Genomic DNA, 18,505 nt, shown 5'->3' with positions numbered 1-18,505 from the left:
ACACTCAAAGGTTTATAAAATGTTCTCATTAGTTGTTTGCAGCAGAATATCAACCGATGTGAACCAAAACAACAAAAGTGTGTGAGACTACAGATTCTAGAATCAGAACTGCTGATTTCATTACTCTGAACTTTTAAAGGCAGGTTTTGTATCTGAGAGCAGGGACACTTGCTGTGTTCAGTGTGACTCGTCTCTGCAGAAGGTCAGGGCTCTGATAGTTGCAGTTAGCGGCTGACTTACTGGGCAGGTGGCTCCTGAGTGTCTGTGGGAGTCAGGGTTCATTATGGTCCTGGTTGCTACTGGAAATAAAGAAACAAAAGGAGGGTGTGATGTTCAGGAAGTACAGACTGTAGCTCAGCAGGTAGAATTACTAACTGGAAGGTTGGAGGTTTGATCCCTGGCTGCTCCAGTCTGCACGCCACGGTATCCTTGGGCAAGATGTGGAACCCCGACTTCCTCTCCGATGCATCCATCATAGTGTCATTGTTAGAAAAAGAAGTGCTTGTGTGAATGAAGCACGCTCTATAAAATGCTTTGACTGCTCATACAGAAAATCAGCTCATAAGAACTGGTTCATTTTCCAGATAATTCCACTATTAAGACAACAGACATTTGGGAGGCTTTCTCTGAGAGTAACACTGAAAGTCTTGCTGCTCCTCCACAAAATGAACTTCAGATTAAAGACACAGCTCAGCTAAACACAACTCAAACTAATCTACACTATTTTTCTTTATTACGCAGCGTTTTTATAACTATTTCCAGATGTTTCTAAAGATGAAAACAGAATTAAACTCCAGCCTGATGCGTTTCTGAGGTTCCTGACTCTGACCGTCCCTCAAACGCCTCTCTGGGCGTTTCCTTCCGTCGCTTTTACTTTCGCTTTCGTGAATGTTGTGGCGCAGTTGATCGTCTCGAAGTTAAGGTAACGTTAGCAGTCTGTACTGTTTTCCTGGCTGACATCAGCTGTGTGCAGCTTAGTTTCAGCATAAATCTGCTTCGTTTTACGTGAGATCAGAGTCTGGGAACGAGACAGAAACAGTTGATGATCAGCAGCTGAACTCGATGTTACTGTGGATCCACTGACTGATGTCTGTAGGCAGCTTCTCCTGCCTCCATCAGTCTGTGGCTGTATGGGCTCAAATTGTGCTCATAAATATTTTGTACTTGTAAATCAGGATTTGTAGGTGGAAAAATAATTTGTGTGTGGACTTAGCCAAGCAATACGTGTGAAATGTTGAGAAAAGTAGCTCGAAATGTCGAGTTAGTTCTGCCAATCAGTAATCCAGCTACAATGCGCACTCAAACCCGCATCGCAACAAACCGGCGCTTTCGAGAGTACGTTAGCTGATATTAACGCCATGTGATTCAGCTAATAACAGAAGGATTTCATCATTTGTGAAGCCACACAGACAATAATCAGCGACTTGTGCATTTATGACTGGCTGTAATTCTGGTATCTTAGCTGTAGCATTTGTAGCTGAGGGCTTCAGCTTCCGGGTAACAAGGAAATTACGTCATTCACGTAAATTACTGATTGACAGCACTAACTCTTAATTTTGAGTTAGTTTTTTCAAAATTCCAAGTTAATAAGTCGAAATTTCGAGTTCTGGATCCTTCTTCTTTTTAGTGACGGAAACGGGCTTCCAGTGTGTGGATGTTGTTTAACTGGTGATGTTCATTCGTGTATTGTAGGTGAATGCGTTGATGATTGATCATAAATTAGTAAACTGGCCGTTTTTGCTCAATAATTCCTGTTTCATGTTCAAACCGTCAGACAGAAACTCTGCGTTTGTTTTTATGTTCTTCAGCCTGTTGTTCTTGAGGTCATCTGTGATGCGTTCAATGACCCTCCACATGCTCTGAGGCTCATTTGAAGAGAAACAGAACTTCATCTTTAGAGCATAAGTGGGTTTTTGCCCTCTTTATGCCCGCGGTCAGGCTCTGTTTATTGTAGTATAACACTCATAGGACAAAGTGACCCGCTGCACACACACTGCACACACACTGCACACACACTGCACACAATGACAGCTGCAGAGTTTGTGTCTGATGTATTAAGTATGAAACACTGTTGGGTTAAAATCTGGTCAGAATGAATCCAGGTGCAGGTGTGTCAGTTTAGGACCACTGGACTAACATCCAAGTGCTCACAATATAAAGTGTATTCTGTAGTAACATCCTGGTGTTGCAGCAACAGTCCCACATGGAAACGTCAACACTCAAACTCAAAATCTCTTTTTGTCAACAATAAAATGACAGCAGACCAATTTGAACAAAGTTGGTAAAAAGCTTCAGAAATTAGTAAAATATTAAAAAGTGTCTGGATGCTCAATCATCCAGTAAATCCCCAAAGAGTTGATTCTGTTCATCTGGACGTTTTCAGCAGCATGGATCAGTGTGAGGACAGAGAGGAGGGAGTCCCTCCCTCTAAAAGCACTCTGTGTGGGGAACATGAGAGCCAGACCAAAGCTCAGAGGTGAGATGACCATCTCTAACTGTCCATGACTCTTCTCCATGTCACAGCTCAGCACTCACATCACTGCTCCATCATTATTCACACTCATACCTCTGTGTGTGTTGTTTTAAAGCCCAGAGCTGTGGGGCGTACCAGGCTCAGCTGGACATAACCCTGAAACTAATCCAGAGCCTGGACCTGAACCCAGCTGTGTTTCCTTAAAGAGCAACGAGTCGAAGGAAATTGTTGTAAACTTTAACAAAAGACTGTTATGTGACAAAGAGTAAGAACATTATTTTTATGAGATTGTTCATCATGTCTTTAATTTAATATTTCCAGTTTTTCCTTCCTGTCTCATGAAGCTGTGACATTTATTCTTTTTCTTTTAGGATCAATAAGAGGCCAGAATCTCCTGGACCTGAACCCAGCTGTGTTTCCTTAAAGAGCAACGAGTCGAAGGAAATTGTTGTAAACTTTAAAGGATGTTCTTCTGCTGCTGAGAGGTAATGTGTGTCTAGATGTTGTTCCTGTATTTTTGAATAAATCCTCATGTTTAATATCAGCTCAGCTCTTTTTCACACATTTCTATGTTGGTATGTGAAGCGGTGTGTGTTGGAGTGTTTCCACAAACACAGCAGTCAGAGTGGAAAGAGTGGATGTTGTAGGAGGTAGGGCTGGGCCATATCATCAATAATACCGGTATAATGTTGGGCAACGACAAGAAAATGAAATATTGCGATAGAATATGGGTAAAACACGCATGCGCAGTGCCTTTCTTTACATACGCACATGGTGGCAACAGAGAATGAGACGGACGAAAGCGGATCGTTGAATGAAACGGATGAACCAGAACTGGTTTGTAAAAATGCTGCAACTTCACTGGTGTGGAACTGGTTTAGCTTTCGTCCGTCAGATGCACAACAAAGCACTATTTTTGGTAGAGCATGCTAGCGGGCCGTCGTTATTACCGTGTTTTTTGGAAAATACGGCACACTTAAAATCAATCCTTTGATTTTTCTAAAAATCGACAGAGCCCCTTATAATCCTGTGTGCCTTATGTTTGAATTCTGGTTATGTTTACTGACCTTGAAATGATTTTATGTACACAGCATTTGAAAATCTGTCAAATATTTTAGTACGACTTTGCTAAGCTACGAACCCGCACCATTTGATCTATTGTTGGAGCATTACGGCTATCACAGGCAGGAGCCTCGTGGAGTGATACGTACTGTGGTTCAACATAATATTACCGTATTGTGTGTGTATGACCTTTTTTTAAGTTTTGTGGATATTATACATGGTTATGCTGAGGATATGTTGGCCAGTTTCCACTGGGATTGCCTTTTGGTTAAACTGTCAGCAAAGAATTTGCATTTGCACTGTTAATTTTTTATATAACTTTAATGCAAAAAACAGCTGCTTGTTTAAGTGAAAATACTTTGATTTTTTTTTGCACTAATAATAATAATAATAACAATAATAATAATAATAAAATGTCTAGTGTCAATTATATCATCAGTTATATCGTTATAGCATATTTTCAAATCTATATCGTGATATTTTTGGCCATATCGCCCTCCTCTAGTAGCCGGTGTTTGTGTAGTGAAGAGGCTGAGTGTCTGTAGGACTCCAGCTGCTCCAGCAGGTGTCTCCTTTGTGCTTTGCTTCAAACACAGTGTAGGGAGGAGCTTCCACTCAGGTGTTTCAGGTGTTGCTGGATGGAGGAGGACAAATAGTTTTTCCCTTCAGTGACACTTCAGCAGCTCAATGTTCTGGGAGATGTTTGTCTTTATGAAGGTTTATGGATTCTTGTTCTTACTTTGGTTAAACTGAGCAATACATTTTCCATCTAACATTTAAAGTAAATTTCCAGGTGAATAAAAGATCTGCAGCTGCAGCCTCTGTGATGTTTCACAGTCTGAAAGTAACAAATTCAACCAGAGTTCAAACAAAGGCTTAATATACGTGTGTGTTTGATATAATGCCAACAAGTACAAACAGGTGTTCTTACAGGTCTTAATCACAGAGCTCTGATAAGTCTGGTGACTTTCACAGGCAGCAATTTTGCTGCCTTTTATTTTATATTGGCCTTTTTAAAGCCCTTCAAAGTCTCCCACATTCATACAGAGCTTTTAACACCAAACTCCTTTACAGTCCTTCTCCTCTCACACACGATCACACGACTGATTTGTCTGCAGCAGCTGTGTTACTGCTAGTATTTTATTATGTGTGTAATCTCCTCATATTGTTCCTGTGGTTTAGTTTGACTTCCTTCTGCAAACTCAGCTGCTCTGTTGCTGATACACGTCTCCATGAATATGATTGATCAGATGCTGCCAACACCATGTGTTTCATGTGAGCGCTCAGCTGAAACCCTGGGTTGACTTATCGAGTTAATAACAAGCTTCACGTGACTGTGAATGCTAAAGTGAATCAGATAAAGGAAAGAGACCCTGCTAATGTTGGACTCACTTCTTAGTGTAGATCCCAGGAGGAAGTTCAACATAGCCATTCTTTGTGCTAGCTCGACCAAACCTGAGACCACAGTGCAGGATAATGATTATCATCTGTCTCTGTCAAGGACATTTAAAATCCACAAATAACAAACATAATTATATTTGATCATTAAAATGATGATTTCACTTAAAAAAGCATGAGCACACTGGTGGATTACAGAAACATGAAAACTCGTTAACAGTAAAGTTAATTCAGGCGTAAACAAAGTGTCAAACATACTGAAGTAGAAGGACTGATGTTTGTATTAAAATACCCTCTTAAAGCTGAAATACTGATTCAACTTCTTTACTCAAGTAAAGGTAAAAGAGTACAGGCTCTGAAATGTACTCACAGTATTAAAGTAAAAACTCCATCTTTGAAGGAAATTTCTGCCAGTTTTTGTGCAAAGTTCCCTGAATTTCTACCTCCAACATTAATATGAGAAAATTATCTGAACTTTTATTCTAATAAATTTAATCAGCTTGAACATTTTGTAGCACAAAAGTAGAAAAAACTCAAAGGGAATAAAAAAATAGCTCCATTTGCTGTTGCCTGCATTGTAGATGGGCGGCTTTGCCTCAACACCTAAACAGGAAAATGAGTTTAGTCAAGTATTAAAGTGGGATTGAAGAGGTCAGGAAACCAGAGATCAGGTGTTGTGGTGCAGCATGGTCACAAGAATCATTTAGAAATGGGTCGAAATATTTTCTCTTCTAGATTTTTTGCGGAGTCTGATGTGCTGCTGCTCTGAGGTTTACTGCTCTCTGTGTGCTTAGAAAACTGTGAGGTACAAGTAGATTTGACACAAGTTATAATGGCTGATTTCCATATAACGGTGGAATACAGGGACTTAAGTAAGATCGTTAAGTAAGAAGAAAGTTTGAAGCCTAATCTTGAAAGTAGAGATAGTGTCTGTCTCCTGAATCCAAACTGGAAGCTGGTTCCACAGAAGAGGGGCCTGAAAACTGAAGGCTCTCCCTCCCATTCTACTTTTAAATACTCTAGGAACAACAAGTAGGCCTGCAGAGCGAGAGCGAAGTGCTCTAATAGGGTGATATGGTACTACAAGGTCATTAAGATAAGATGGGGCCTGATTATTTAAGACCTTGTATGTGAGGAGCAGGATTTTGAATTCTGGATTTAACAGGAAGCCAATGAAGGGAATAAAGGAGAAATCTGCTCTCTCTTTCTAGTCCCTGTCAGGACTCTTGCTGCAGCATTTTGGATCAGCTGAAGGCTTTTCAGGGAGTTTTTAGGACATCCTGATAATAATGAATTACAGTCGTCCAGCCTGGAAGTAATAAATGCATGAACTAGTTTTTCAGCGTCACTCTGAGACAGGATATTTCTAATTTTAGAGATGTTGCGCAAATGGAAGAACGCAGTCTTACATATTTGTTTAATATGAGCGTTGAAGGACATGTCTTGGTCAAAAATGACTCCAAGGTTCCTCACAGTGTAACTGGAGGCCAAGGTAATGCCATCCAGAGTAAGAATCTGGTTAGATACCATATTTCTAAGATTTTCAGGGCCGAGTACAATAACCTCAGTTTGATCTGAATGAAGAAGCAGAAAGTTAGCAGCCATCCAGGTCTTTATGTCTTTAAGACATTCCTGCAGTTTAACTCATTGGTGTGTGTTATCTGGCTTCATGGACAGATAGAGCTGGGTGTGCTATGTCTTCTGATGATGCTGCCTTGGTGATTTTAACATCCATGTCTGCTGTGACTCTAAACTTCTGGTCAAGGACTTTTTAAATATTATTGACTCTTTTAACTTGACCCAGTGGGTTACTGGTCCCACTCATGAAAAAGGTCACACACTAGACTTGGAGCTTTCCCACGGGCTGGATGTGTGCGTCACTGAAATATCTAAGTTGTGCATCTCCGATCATTTTCCTGTGTTGTTCACTGTAACTATGCGCCGCTCGGTAGATAAGCCGTGCGCCTCAGCGTGTAAAAAGCGAGCGCTTAATGCTCTAACAGCGCCGCTTTTTCTGCTGCCTTTATGGACTCTGGAATAATGAACTCCAGCTTTTAAAGTGTTGAGGACCTTTCGGACTTTCTTCATTCTACCTGCACTGATATTTTGGACTCTATTGCTCCGTTCAGGACTCTGCGTGCTCAGCATTTATCAGAGCTGTGGTTGAATGAACATACGCGCTCCCTTAGGCGTGAGTGTAGACGCGCTGAAAGGAGATGGAAAAAGGACAGATTGTATGTTTCTCTACAGATTTTAAGGACTTTCTGTCTTTCTGCTCACCAAGAAGCTGTAAAACCTGCAGACACAGTTTGTCTTAAACTTAGTGTCAGTAAACAGTCACAGGCCTCAGGTACTTTTTAATGTCCTCGATCGTTTTCTTCGTTTACGTGATAATGTCGGAGTCATTTCTTCACCAAGTATTTGTGATGATTTTTTAGCATTTTTAACAACAAGCTTCTATCTATTAGGGCTCTTGTCTCGCCGACTGCTGCCTCAGATCCGAGTCTTTCTCCTGTGTGCTCAGCTGTCTTAGAGCAGTTTGATCCCGTCTCCCTTAATGACTTGACTGCAGTAGTTTGTAACCTAAGATCATCACACTGCCCCTCTGATTGTCGCCCCCCAACTACTCTTTCAAGGATTGTCAGGTTGGAGATTGGCCTATAATTAGCTAAGACAGCTGGGTCTAGGGATGCTTTTTAATAAAGGTTTAACTACAGCCAGCTAGGGATGGGTACCGTTTAGATTTGAAAACCTGCTAAATCAGAATCAGTTGCTGATGATGGCTTTTTTCTTTGACATTAATCATGTATAGTCTTAACTCAAAGTGAACATAGACTTGATTGAAGTAACTCAGATCAGCCAATTCAAAATGCTAATTCAATCAACTCTGAGTTCATGGCTAGACTCAGTTTGTTGGCCCTGCACCTTAAAACTATTCCCTGTTTGTCCCTCATGTTTTTTGGATATTGTTTTCACATCTTATGTCACGGCTAGCGGGGCGAGCCATGTTGAATTTAATAAAGGACCCAAGATGCCGACACTGCTGTGAAGTGAGTGAGCTTTATTGAAACGGTGAAGTGCAGTGGAGATGGCCTGTGTAGAAGCTAAGATAACCTCTACTGAAAAAACTACAAAACTAACCTGAAACCTTAAACGGAGACACAGGGAGACAACACAGACGAACCAGCAACAAGCAGGAGAAAACAAAGGGCTCATATACACAAAAGAGCCATCAGGGAATGAGAAAAGGGAGACACAGCAGGATTCATTGGACATAACCAGACAAGGGGAAGCAAAAGTAGACACACTAACATAGGACATGGCACTGTCAAAATAAAACAGGAAGTGAACACAGAGACACAATACTAACACAGTACAGAGGGAACACAGAAACCAAAACCTCAGAACTAGAAAATCTTAATCAGAATGAAATTGTAACAAAAGACAAGAACAATCCAAACAAAACTACTGAGTCCAAAGACTCGGGACATACATCGGCTCAAACTGTGGTCATAAATATTTTGTACTTGTATATCAGACTGTGGAGTTGTGAACTGAGTTTTGTAACATTGTAAAACAAAATATCTGGAAAGTTTATGTTTTTGCGTTCATTGATTTGTGTGTGTAAAAATGTAAAAAATATAATAAATGTAAGAAACATTAGAACTACTTTTGCTGACACAAAGTTTGGCGAGCACTGCGAGTTGTCACTTTAAACCAGTCACTGATATAAAGAGAGCACCTTGTTCCAGGGCATCTGAGCATGGAGGGAAAGCTTTATGCAGGAGATGGTAAGAGCTGTTGGGACTAAAGAAACTGAGCAGAAAACTACAGACATCTGGAAACTGAGTTGTTAATTCTCAGTGGGATCAGCAGGACTAGCAAAGCTCCACCATGACAGTCATCTGATTGACTGAACCCATCCAAACATCACTTCATGGACCTTTAGCTTGTGTCTGTGTGTGGACAGACATAACATGAGCTAATTATACATTACTCCTCCACAGAGTGGACCAGCAGAGAGCAGAGGTTTCCACTGGTCAGTCTGCACAGCAGCATCAAACACACCTGGACTCTGTGGTTATGGTTTGTAGTACTACGTTTACATTTTTTCTTTTCAGTCACCTCTATGCTGCACTTTGTGGACCAGAGGATTGTCAGTGTGTCCAACATAAATCAGAGTTTGGGCTCCATGATTTCAGTCAGATTGGGGTGACTGTAGCTCAGGAGGTGAGCAGGTCAGCTACTAGTCAGAAGGTTTGTGAATCAAACCCTGGCTGGCAAATGTACTGAGTAACGTACTAAACCCAAGCTGCCCTCTGATGCATCCATCAGAGTGTGAAAGAAAGTATTTAAGCATAGAACAATGTGCTTGGTTGAATGAGGCATGTTGTATAAAATGCTTTGTGTGCACAGAGTATCAAAGAGAGCTATATAAGAACCAGTCCATTTACCACTGGGTAATTCATATAGTCTTCTTTTCCAGCGGCTGGAGGACAACATCACCATGTTTGTGAAGAATGAGTTGAAGAAGATCCAGAAGCTTCTGAGTCCAGATCACCCAGAAACTTTAAAGAGCCAGATGGAGGATGAGGAGATGTTTGAAGGTGAGGATGAAGATGAAAGAAAGAGCTGCAGAGAAGCATTTCTGAAGATCACACTCCACTTCTTGAGGAGACTTAAGCAGCATGAGATGGCTGACCATCTGCAGAGCAGTAAGAGAATTTCTCTAAAGACTGAATATTGATCTTTCCTAATAGCTCAAGAAATGGACCAATAGACATTCATCCTTTCAGGGTACTGAAAGGCTATGATATTTATTGTATAATATTTGTTTCTGAATTTCTTACCTTCAGAAATATTTGCTCCACTCTGTAAACGTGAACTTAAAGCCCAACTGAAGAAGAAGTTCCAGTGTGTGTTTGAGGGCATCGCTAAAGCAGGAAGCCCAACCCTCCTGAACCAGATCTACACAGAGCTCTACATCACAGAGGGAGGGACTGCAGAGGTCAATGAGGAACATGAGGTCAGACAGATTGAAACAGCATCCAGGAAACCAGACAGACCAGAAACAACCATCAGACAAGAAGACATCTTTAAAGCCTCACCTGGCAGAGACGAACCAATCAGAACAGTGCTGACAAAGGGAGTGGCTGGCATTGGGAAAACAGTCTTAACACAGAAATACAGCCTGGACTGGGCTGAAGACAAAGCCAACCAGGACATCCAGTTCATATTTCCATTCACTTTCAGAGAGCTGAATGTGCTGAAAGAGGAAAAGTTCAGCTTGGTGGAACTTGTTCATCACTTCTTTAATCAAACTAACGAATCAGGAATCTGCAGGCTTGAAGACTTCCAGGTTGTGTTCATACTTGATGGTCTGGATGAGTGTCGACTTAATTTGGACTTCAACAAAACTAAAATCCTGACTGAAACAAGAAAGTCCACCTCATTGGATGAGCTGCTGACAAACCTCATCAGAGGGAACCTGCTCCCTTCTGCTCGCCTTTGGATAACAACACGACCTGCAGCAGCCAATCAGATCCCTCCTCAGTGTGTCGACATGGTGACAGAGGTCAGAGGGTTCACTGACCCACAGAAGGAGGAGTACTTCAGGAAGAGATTCAGAGATGAGGAGCAGGCCAGCAGGATCATCTCCCACATCAAGAAAGCTCGAAGCCTCCACATCATGTGTCACATCCCAGTCTTCTGCTGGATCACTGCTACAGTTCTGGAGGATGTGCTGGAAACCAGAGAGGGAGGACAGCTGCCCAAGACCCTGACTGAGATGTACATCCACTTCCTGGTGGTTCAGGCCAAAGTCAAGAGGATCAAATATGATGGAGGAGCTGAGACAGATCCACACTGGAGTCCAGAGAGCAGGAAGATGATTGAGTCACTGGGAAAACTGGCTTTTGATCAGCTGCAGAAAGGAAACCTGATCTTCTATGAACCAGACCTGACAGAGTGTGGCATTGATATCAGAGCAGCCTCAGTGTACTCAGGAGTGTTCACACAGATCTTTAAAGAGGAGAAACAACTGTACCAGGACAAGGTGTTCTGCTTCATCCATCTGAGTGTTCAGGAGTTTCTGGCTGCTCTTCATGTCCATCTGACCTTCATCAACTCTGGACTCAATCTGCTGGAAGAACAACAAACAAGCTCTGAGACAGAGAAATACTTCTACCAGTGTGCTGTGGACAAGGCCTTACAGAGCCCCAATGGACACCTGGACTTGTTCCTTCGTTTTCTCTTGGGTCTGAAGACTAATCAAACTCGTTTGCAAGGCCTGATGACACAAACAGGAAGTAGCTCACAGACCAATCAGGAAACAGTTCAGTACATCAAGGAGAAGCTCAGTGAGAATCTGTCTGCAGAGAAAAGCATCAATCTGTTCCACTGTCTGAATGAACTGAATGATCGTTCTCTAGTGGAGGAGATCCAACAGTCCCTGAGATCAGGACGTCTCTCCACAGATAAACTGTCTCCTGCTCAGTGGTCAGCTCTGGTCTTCATCTTACTGTCATCAGAAAAAGATCTGGATGTGTTTGACCTGAAGAAATACTCTGCTTCAGAGGAGGCTCTTCTGAGGCTGCTGCCAGTGGTCAAAGCCTCTAAAAAAGCTCTGTAAGTTATAAAGTTTTTATTATTTAATTTATCGTAACTTTATTTATGATGATTTATATCTTTTTTTAGTCTGAATAGCTGTAACCTGTCAGAGAGAGCATGTGAAGCTCTGTCCTCCTCTCTTCATATAGAAGACTGTGAGCTCAGAGCTCTAGATCTGAGTAACAACAACCTCCAGGATTCAGGTTTGTCAACACTATTTTCTGGACTGAAGACTGGAAACTGGAGACTGGAAACACTCAGGTCAGATGTTGTTGTTTGTGATTTGACTTGAAATTTGCAACTTAAACACTACATTTATTTTTATACTGACATATCCTTACTTTTATATCTCTTTCAAAGGAGTGCAAGAAGTTGAGAAAGTGTCAGAAATGAACAGATAAATAACCGCAGGGCAGGATAGATAAACTGCAACAGTGGGGTTTGACAGAGATCTGGTCAGTTATTCAATTCTCAAAAGGAGGAACTTCAGGGAAAAAAACTACCAAGAAAAATTACTTGTGATTGGTTGGTAGATCTGTTATGGAAAAACCCACTGCCATCACCGTCTGTAATATAATCACTGTACCTTTATATACATGTGACTTGTATTAATGCTGCTGCCCTCTTGTGGCTGAAGTGTAATTATGTTCTTGTTATTAGGGAAAACATTTGAGAGTAACATGCCAAATGAGTCAGCACTTTGGCTTTAGCTTAAGAAATCCTCATTTTTATGTCATCAGTTATAGTTGCATGTATTCATTATCATAATTTAACTATTTAATATTTATGTATTAAATTTATTTTGAGTAAAATAGCAATAATTTTAATGGATGTATTAAATAAATACATCACTAATGAATTAATTATTTCAGTAATTAATTTTTAAAAAGTACATAATTAAAGAAATATATTAATAATGAATTATCCATTTATTTCATTTAAAATGTTTCATTATGTATTTATGTGCAATTCAAATTAGTTAATTACATATTTAATCAATTATTGGTTTGTTTTCTATTTTAATTATTTTACTGACACATTTAATGAACCTAATCATCTCAGATGATTTCAGTGATGTCTGCCAGACCACACAAGTGGTCGAGCTTATACCGCCGACAACGCGGCCACAACTTGTAAACCCCCTGCTGACTATCACCTCTGGAGTTATTTATTTATGTTAGTTTCAACTGTTCCAGCAAAACGTAAGCACGTGTTACTGATAAAAAGTGCAATAGAAGCAAAGTCTAAAATGTGACAAACAGGACCCTTTTCAAGGCACAGGTTCAACAAACTGAGTCTAGCCATAAACTAGAGTTGGCAGCTGTGAGTTTTCGGTTCATGACTTCAATGAAGTCTGACCATGGTTACTTTGAGTTAAGACTATGCATCTGAAACAAGCATTAAATTAAAACTAACATTAAAAAGATGTTTAAGGAGGAAAGAGAGCATTTTCACCACAGCATGTTCATGCTGTTTGTAGATAGTGGAGCCTGCTGTTCAGCCTGCTCCAGAAATTATTAAACTGCTTTAAAAAAATATTATTAAACTGTATTCTAAAATAAGTCTGATTAAGATCTGATCTTTGTTGGGGGGGGGGGGTCAATAATGTCCACAAGTCTGAATGATGTGTTTCATAGTTTCTAACAAGCCTTTTAAACTTAAGTTACTGCATTGCTGAAACACCAACATCTGCTTATTGAACAAAACAAAAACAACCAAAAGTCCACACATCTGATTTCATTTTTATTTTAATAGACTTCCAAAGATTATACCAGATAACTGGCCTCAGAATATAATTGAATAAACATGTTTAAAAACGATAACCTGATCCTGTCTTGACAGGCTGAGCTCTTCAGTATCCACCAACAGCATCGTCATGCTGAGTCCGACGTTTCTGCTCCTGGTGGAAATACTCTTCCTCTTTCCACATTGTACCAAATGTTTTTAAATGTTAGTTTCAATTTAAAATTAAAGATTAAAAAAGTGTAACACATATAAACATCAGATAATTAAGACAAGCAAATGGTTCAGTTCCACATGTGCTCTGCTGACACATTAAACTTCAGTAAAATTAATTAATTTAATTAATTAATTTAATTGGGACTAAATCAATGATGTATTTATTTAATTTATTAAGTATTTTGAACTTAATTCATCAATGACATTTAATTAATTATTTAATGATGACTCATTGATTAATTATTGATGTTTAATTAACCCTCCACGTGATTTAACCTCTATAGAGATATTTTATCTAGATCATGTATTTTTCAAAGGTTCAGAGCAGAAAGTTTAACATTATTATTTTTCTCTTTATTGTCTCTTCAGATTGAGTGTCTGTAATCTCTCAGAGGGAAGCTGTGAAACTCTGTCTTCACTACTCAGCTCCCAGCCCTCTAGTTTGAGACAGCTTGACCTGAGTAACAATGACCTGAAGGACTCTGGAGTGAAAGTTTTGTCTTCTGGACTGAAAAGTCCATATTGTGAACTGGAAACACTCAGGTCAGCGTTCTTGAAATGTTCAGTAGATGAGGTTTAGATGTTTACATGTCTTTTTTAAATTCATTTTTGGCTGTAATTTCCTGTTTGCATTTAGCTATTTCTCTCTTCTCTAAGAGTATTTGTCATGTCTGCAGGCTGTCAGGCTGCCTGGTCACAGAGGAAGGTTGCAAGTCTCTGGTCTCAGCTTTTAGCTCCAGTTCTTCCCATCTGAAAGAGCTGGACCTGAGCTACAATAACCCAGGAGAGGCAGCAGTGAAGATGCTTGAGCAGCTAAGACTGGACACTCTGAGGTATGTAGATGGCCGTTACAGCCACAAACAGTGTCTGATAGATGAGGAAACTGGCTCTGTCTGATTACTTAATGCTGGAAACCAGTGTTATTTGAACAATCACACATATAGGAACATTTTTCCCATTCTGGTCTAACTTAAACAGTAGATGTCTGTATGGGGTCTCAAAGGACAAAATCTGTGTCAGCAACAACGGTGCAGCCTGTTCAAACTGATCTCTGGAAAAGAACTGACATTTTCACTCTCTTTATTTATTTTAAGTTTTATCTGTGTGCAGAGACCATGTCCAGGACATGTTTAGCCTGGCCCAGCATGAACTAGAATTAGTGGGAAGTTGTTTCCCCAGCTTAGAAAAACATATTAGTAAAAGTAAATGGATTACTAGGTCACTCAACTTAACTGGCCGCCTACTAAAATGGGCTATTTTGCACTGCTAGTTTGCTGCTTCTGAGCGTTTACTACTGAAACTTGTTTGTGCTAAAATATCAAATTTATCTTCTGGACTTTGTGATGATAGTTAGTAGAAAACAACAGAAAAATAGAATGCAGTCAAAGTGAATTAACTTTGGTCGATCAACCTTGAAATTCAAATTATAATAAGAAATAATCATTCCAACAGAAAGAAGAGATTAAGAAACAAAGGGATGGAGCTGGTGGAGGAAACCAGGTCACTGGTTGGGTGTTAGGCCCAGACTAGTGGGTGTTTTTGACTGTGAAGTGGATGTAGCATTAACAACCACTGTTCCTGTTACCCTGCAGCCTGCACTGCAGGATATGTGTTGCAGCACTGAGAGCTCCAGAAAGAGCCTTCATGGTGGCCCTGCAGCCAACCAGCACTTCAGTCAAATGCTGTCAAAAGTGGTCCCAGAGACACTGTTAGCTGTAACCATCAATGACCAAGAATTGTGTAATTGTATTCAGGGTTTCCCTGTATTATTGTTTGACATCATTTCTGAATAAATAAATCAAGATGACGAGCCTTTAAATGCACTTATGTTAGTATAAATATACAAAAATAAAGGATAATTTTCCTGTTAGGAGAATAAGAAATAAATATATTCATCACATGCATCAAATCACAACCTCCTCCTGCAGTGCAGCATTGTGATTGGTTGATGCTGTTTCCATATTTTATGTTTGTTTACCTTCAACAAATTTGCTCTACATTTATTAATTAGAAGGATTATTAATAAACATCTTTCTCTCCTGCTTTTGGTGGAGTGAAACAATAACTCCTATCTCCAGAGGCACACAGGTCCACTGGCACCTGGTCCTAACTTCACCCATGTCTGCACCCTCAGACATCCCACTGTGGAGGCATCCTCGCCTGGATCAGTGGCTGCCCTTGTGAGACAGACTTTATGGTCACAAACAGCCCTAATCTGAGAATGAAGGCTCCTTTACATAGAAAGCAGTATGTGGTGTGATGACCGCTGCATTAGCTTAAAATATGTGATGCACTGGCTGCAGCCCTCTACCTGTACTGAATCAGTTTTTGTAGCCAGTCCCAGTCTTTACATTTAATATGCACCCACTCCCTGACAGCATGAATGTCACAGTGTGTTGGACCTTGACTGTGGCACATGTCAATGCTCCCTGGACATCGTGCTTAATAAAGGAGATTAAATGTGATGTGATTATGAGTTTTGCTCTTTTGAAGTTTAAACATTTATGTGTCAAAATGTTGGACTGTTCCTTTATCAGTGTGTAACAGTGTGTGTATGAGAGCCATGTAATGTCCATGTGTGCATGCTGACTGTGCTGCTCTGACCCCCCTCCTCCTTTCAGGGTGGAGCCTGCTGGAGTCCGATGGTTGAGACCAGGTCTGAGGAAGTGTAAGTGTGTTTTTAATGGGATTCATGAAAACAAAGCAGCACACATTCAACCATCTTCATCATGTCAGGAGTCATCATCAAAGTGTCAATCAATGAACAGATGATGGATCAATAACTGCAGCTGGATTGTGTTTGTTCTCTCCATCAGATTCCTGTCAACTCACAATCGACACAAACACAGTGAACACAAAGCTCCAACTGTCTGACAACAACAGGAAGGTGACACGTGTGTGGGAGGTTCAGTCATATCCTGATCATCCAGACAGATTTGATGTTTGTGAACAGCTGCTGTGTAGAGATGGTCTGACTGGTCGCTGTTACTGGGAGGTCGAGTGGACGAGGAGGGCTTGGATATCAGTGAGTTACAGAGGAATCAAAAGGAGAGGAAGGAGTGATGAGTGTGTGTTTGGTGGAAATGATCAGTCCTGGAGTCTTTTCTGCTCTGATCATTATTCCTCTGTCTGTCACAATAACAGAGAAACACCCATCTCCTCCTCCTCCTCCTCCTCTGTCTCTAACAGAGCAGCAGTGTATGTGGACTGTCCTGCTGGCACTCTGTCCTTCTACAGAGTCTCCTCTGACACTCTGATCCACCTCCACACCTTCAACACCACATTCACTCAAACTCTTTATCCTGGGTTTGGGTTCTGGGCTGGTTTTAGAGATGTGTATAAGTTTGTAAGAAGATTTTTACTTGGCCCTGAGTCAGTGACTCTGTGTAGTTAGTCTTGCCTGTTAGAGAAACAGTTCAGTCTGTTCATGTCTGTGTCTTTCACTCAGAAACACATGATGAGATTCATGGATTCAGTCAGTTGATGTTTTAAACTAAATGATTCACAAATTATTATTCAACACAAGTTTGGTGAGCAGCAGGGCTCATCCTGATTTTTGTTTTTGTGCATTATAATGATGAAATAACTTCGTCATGTCTGTGGTGGCCTTTGGAGAATTAAACCATCCTGTAGAAACTAGATATAAATGTCATATTTTCCAACATTGATATTTTTCTGTGTTTCAGACGACAATGAAAAGATAAAGAACAGTCTGTAAATCACAAGTTATCAATTCAAATGATTATTAAAGCCACAAGAGAAGCTTCCTGTTATTTGTACCACTCACCTGGTCATGTGATCCAGCTGTGCAGCCAATCATAACTGACATCACTTTCTACTTTGATGTTTCCATGGTGAATGGACTGATTCTTGTTTAACACGTTCATACTCTGATGGATGCATCGGAGAGGGTTAGTGTCTTGCTCAAGGATACTTTGTGTGCCAGCTGGAGCAGTCAGGGATTGAACCACCAACCTTCTGATCATTAGATGCCTTGCTCTGTCTCCTGAGCTACAGCCATCATCGAAGCTCTTTCTTAAATCCTCTCTGAGAGGAGCTCAAACACGAGGAAGAGACGAAAGTGAGTGAAGAGAGTGGACTCATTAGTAAAATGAAAAACAGCCAGCGTTGATGTTTAAGACAAGTGAGGTAACAGAAACACTATATATAGCAGCGGTCACCATGGCAACATCAATGTCGGTTGCTACGTATTGTACTGATCCTGATCTGTGAGCCTCATATCAGGATATGCTGTTGTTTGTATTTGTTTGCATTGTTACCATTTTTGTGTCTTTTTTAACAAACTACTTTTATCTTGCCATCGTTTGTCAGAGAGTCAAACTACATTTGGTTCATCTTTCTACAATAAAAACATTTCTTCATCTTAATTATTGTATGTGCAGAGTTGTAGTTACTCACAGTGACCACTGGAGGCGTGTGATCCTGATAGTTTCCCTGGAACCGTCCAGTTCATCCACATTAATGAAGCTGTTGGTGATTAACGCTCATCTGTACAACTTTAACAACAATATCAAACATTTAATCGCTCTACAAACAGCTTGTCTGATGTATAAACTGTGTCTTAAAGGATCAAAGTAAATGTCACATTGAAAGCAGATTTCACTGTAATGTCCTCTGTTTGAAATATTCCAAATATAATCTGGCTTGGTAATGATTTACTCATATATTGTCCACGCAGACTAAAGCAGTAGGAGATGAGATGAAAACAATTAGAAGAATCTTTACTCTTTAATGTCACAAATTCCTCTTTGTATGTAACATAACAACATACATGATACAGCTGCAGCAACTGAGGCGAGGAGAGAGGCAGCAACAAGAAAACTGGAAGAAGGAGACCAACAACACCACCTGTGGAAATCTTTCCCCAATCAAGCGTCATCATATCAGCATTTCATCAAAAGCACACATGCTCCGACCTGACAATGCAGAGCTGTGGCAAAATCATTGAAATCATTTATTAAACAAATGAGTGCATCAAAAATA

General features: G+C 40.4%; 3 protein-coding genes across 6 annotated transcripts in view; all 3 read left to right on the top strand.

Annotated features, from left to right (window-relative positions):
- Nucleotides 1-871: 871 nt before the first annotated feature.
- The window catches only part of LOC146672730 (NACHT, LRR and PYD domains-containing protein 12-like), a 62,172-nt gene continuing 44,538 nt past the window's right edge, over nucleotides 872-18,505 (top strand). For all 4 annotated transcript variants that reach the window (XM_085388872.1, XM_085388863.1, XM_085388855.1 and 1 more), the window contains exon 1: nucleotides 872-922. The gene's annotated coding sequence lies outside the window, so the exon portion shown is untranslated. The remainder of the gene's footprint in view (nucleotides 923-18,505) is intronic.
- On the top strand, nucleotides 881-11,564 carry LOC146672733 (protein NLRC3-like). Its single transcript, XM_085388977.1, has 7 exons — nucleotides 881-922; nucleotides 2,384-2,476; nucleotides 2,589-2,738; nucleotides 2,845-2,958; nucleotides 8,941-9,019; nucleotides 9,420-9,648; nucleotides 9,790-11,564. Exons 2-7 carry the CDS (start codon nucleotides 2,388-2,390, stop codon nucleotides 11,562-11,564), a joined length of 2,436 nt encoding a protein of 811 aa, XP_085245103.1. The 5' UTR covers nucleotides 881-922; nucleotides 2,384-2,387.
- LOC146672732 (stonustoxin subunit beta-like) lies at nucleotides 12,968-17,526 on the top strand. The gene is made up of 3 exons (XM_085400904.1): nucleotides 12,968-13,018; nucleotides 13,180-13,204; nucleotides 16,318-17,526. The coding sequence occupies exons 1-3, from the start codon at nucleotides 12,968-12,970 to the stop codon at nucleotides 16,893-16,895; spliced, it is 654 nt and encodes a 217-aa protein (XP_085257030.1). The 3' UTR covers nucleotides 16,896-17,526.

The sequence above is a fragment of the Rhamphochromis longiceps genome, linkage group LG3 (assembly GCF_057381845.1).
Source record: "Rhamphochromis longiceps isolate RC_006_pf linkage group LG3, R_longiceps_female_GT1.1, whole genome shotgun sequence".
Lineage (NCBI taxonomy): Eukaryota > Metazoa > Chordata > Actinopteri > Cichliformes > Cichlidae > Rhamphochromis > Rhamphochromis longiceps.
This window is presented reverse-complemented; position numbering and strand designations above follow the sequence as displayed.

Excerpts from the sequence above, each read along its gene's own strand:
- LOC146672733 (XM_085388977.1), top strand. The coding sequence starts at position 2,388 with ATGGATCAGTGTGAGGACAGAGAGGAGGGAGTCCCTCCCTCTAAAAGC. Across the intron at positions 9,020-9,419 it reads ACCTGGACTCTGTGGTTATG|CGGCTGGAGGACAACATCAC; the intron begins GTTTGTAGTACT and ends CTTCTTTTCCAG. Across the intron at positions 9,649-9,789 it reads GGCTGACCATCTGCAGAGCA|AAATATTTGCTCCACTCTGT; the intron begins GTAAGAGAATTT and ends TCTTACCTTCAG.
- LOC146672732 (XM_085400904.1), top strand. The coding sequence starts at position 12,968 with ATGTTTAAGGAGGAAAGAGAGCATTTTCACCACAGCATGTTCATGCTG. Across the intron at positions 13,019-13,179 it reads ACAGCATGTTCATGCTGTTT|TTTCTAACAAGCCTTTTAAA; the intron begins GTAGATAGTGGA and ends TGTGTTTCATAG. Across the intron at positions 13,205-16,317 it reads AACAAGCCTTTTAAACTTAA|ATTCCTGTCAACTCACAATC; the intron begins GTTACTGCATTG and ends TCTCTCCATCAG.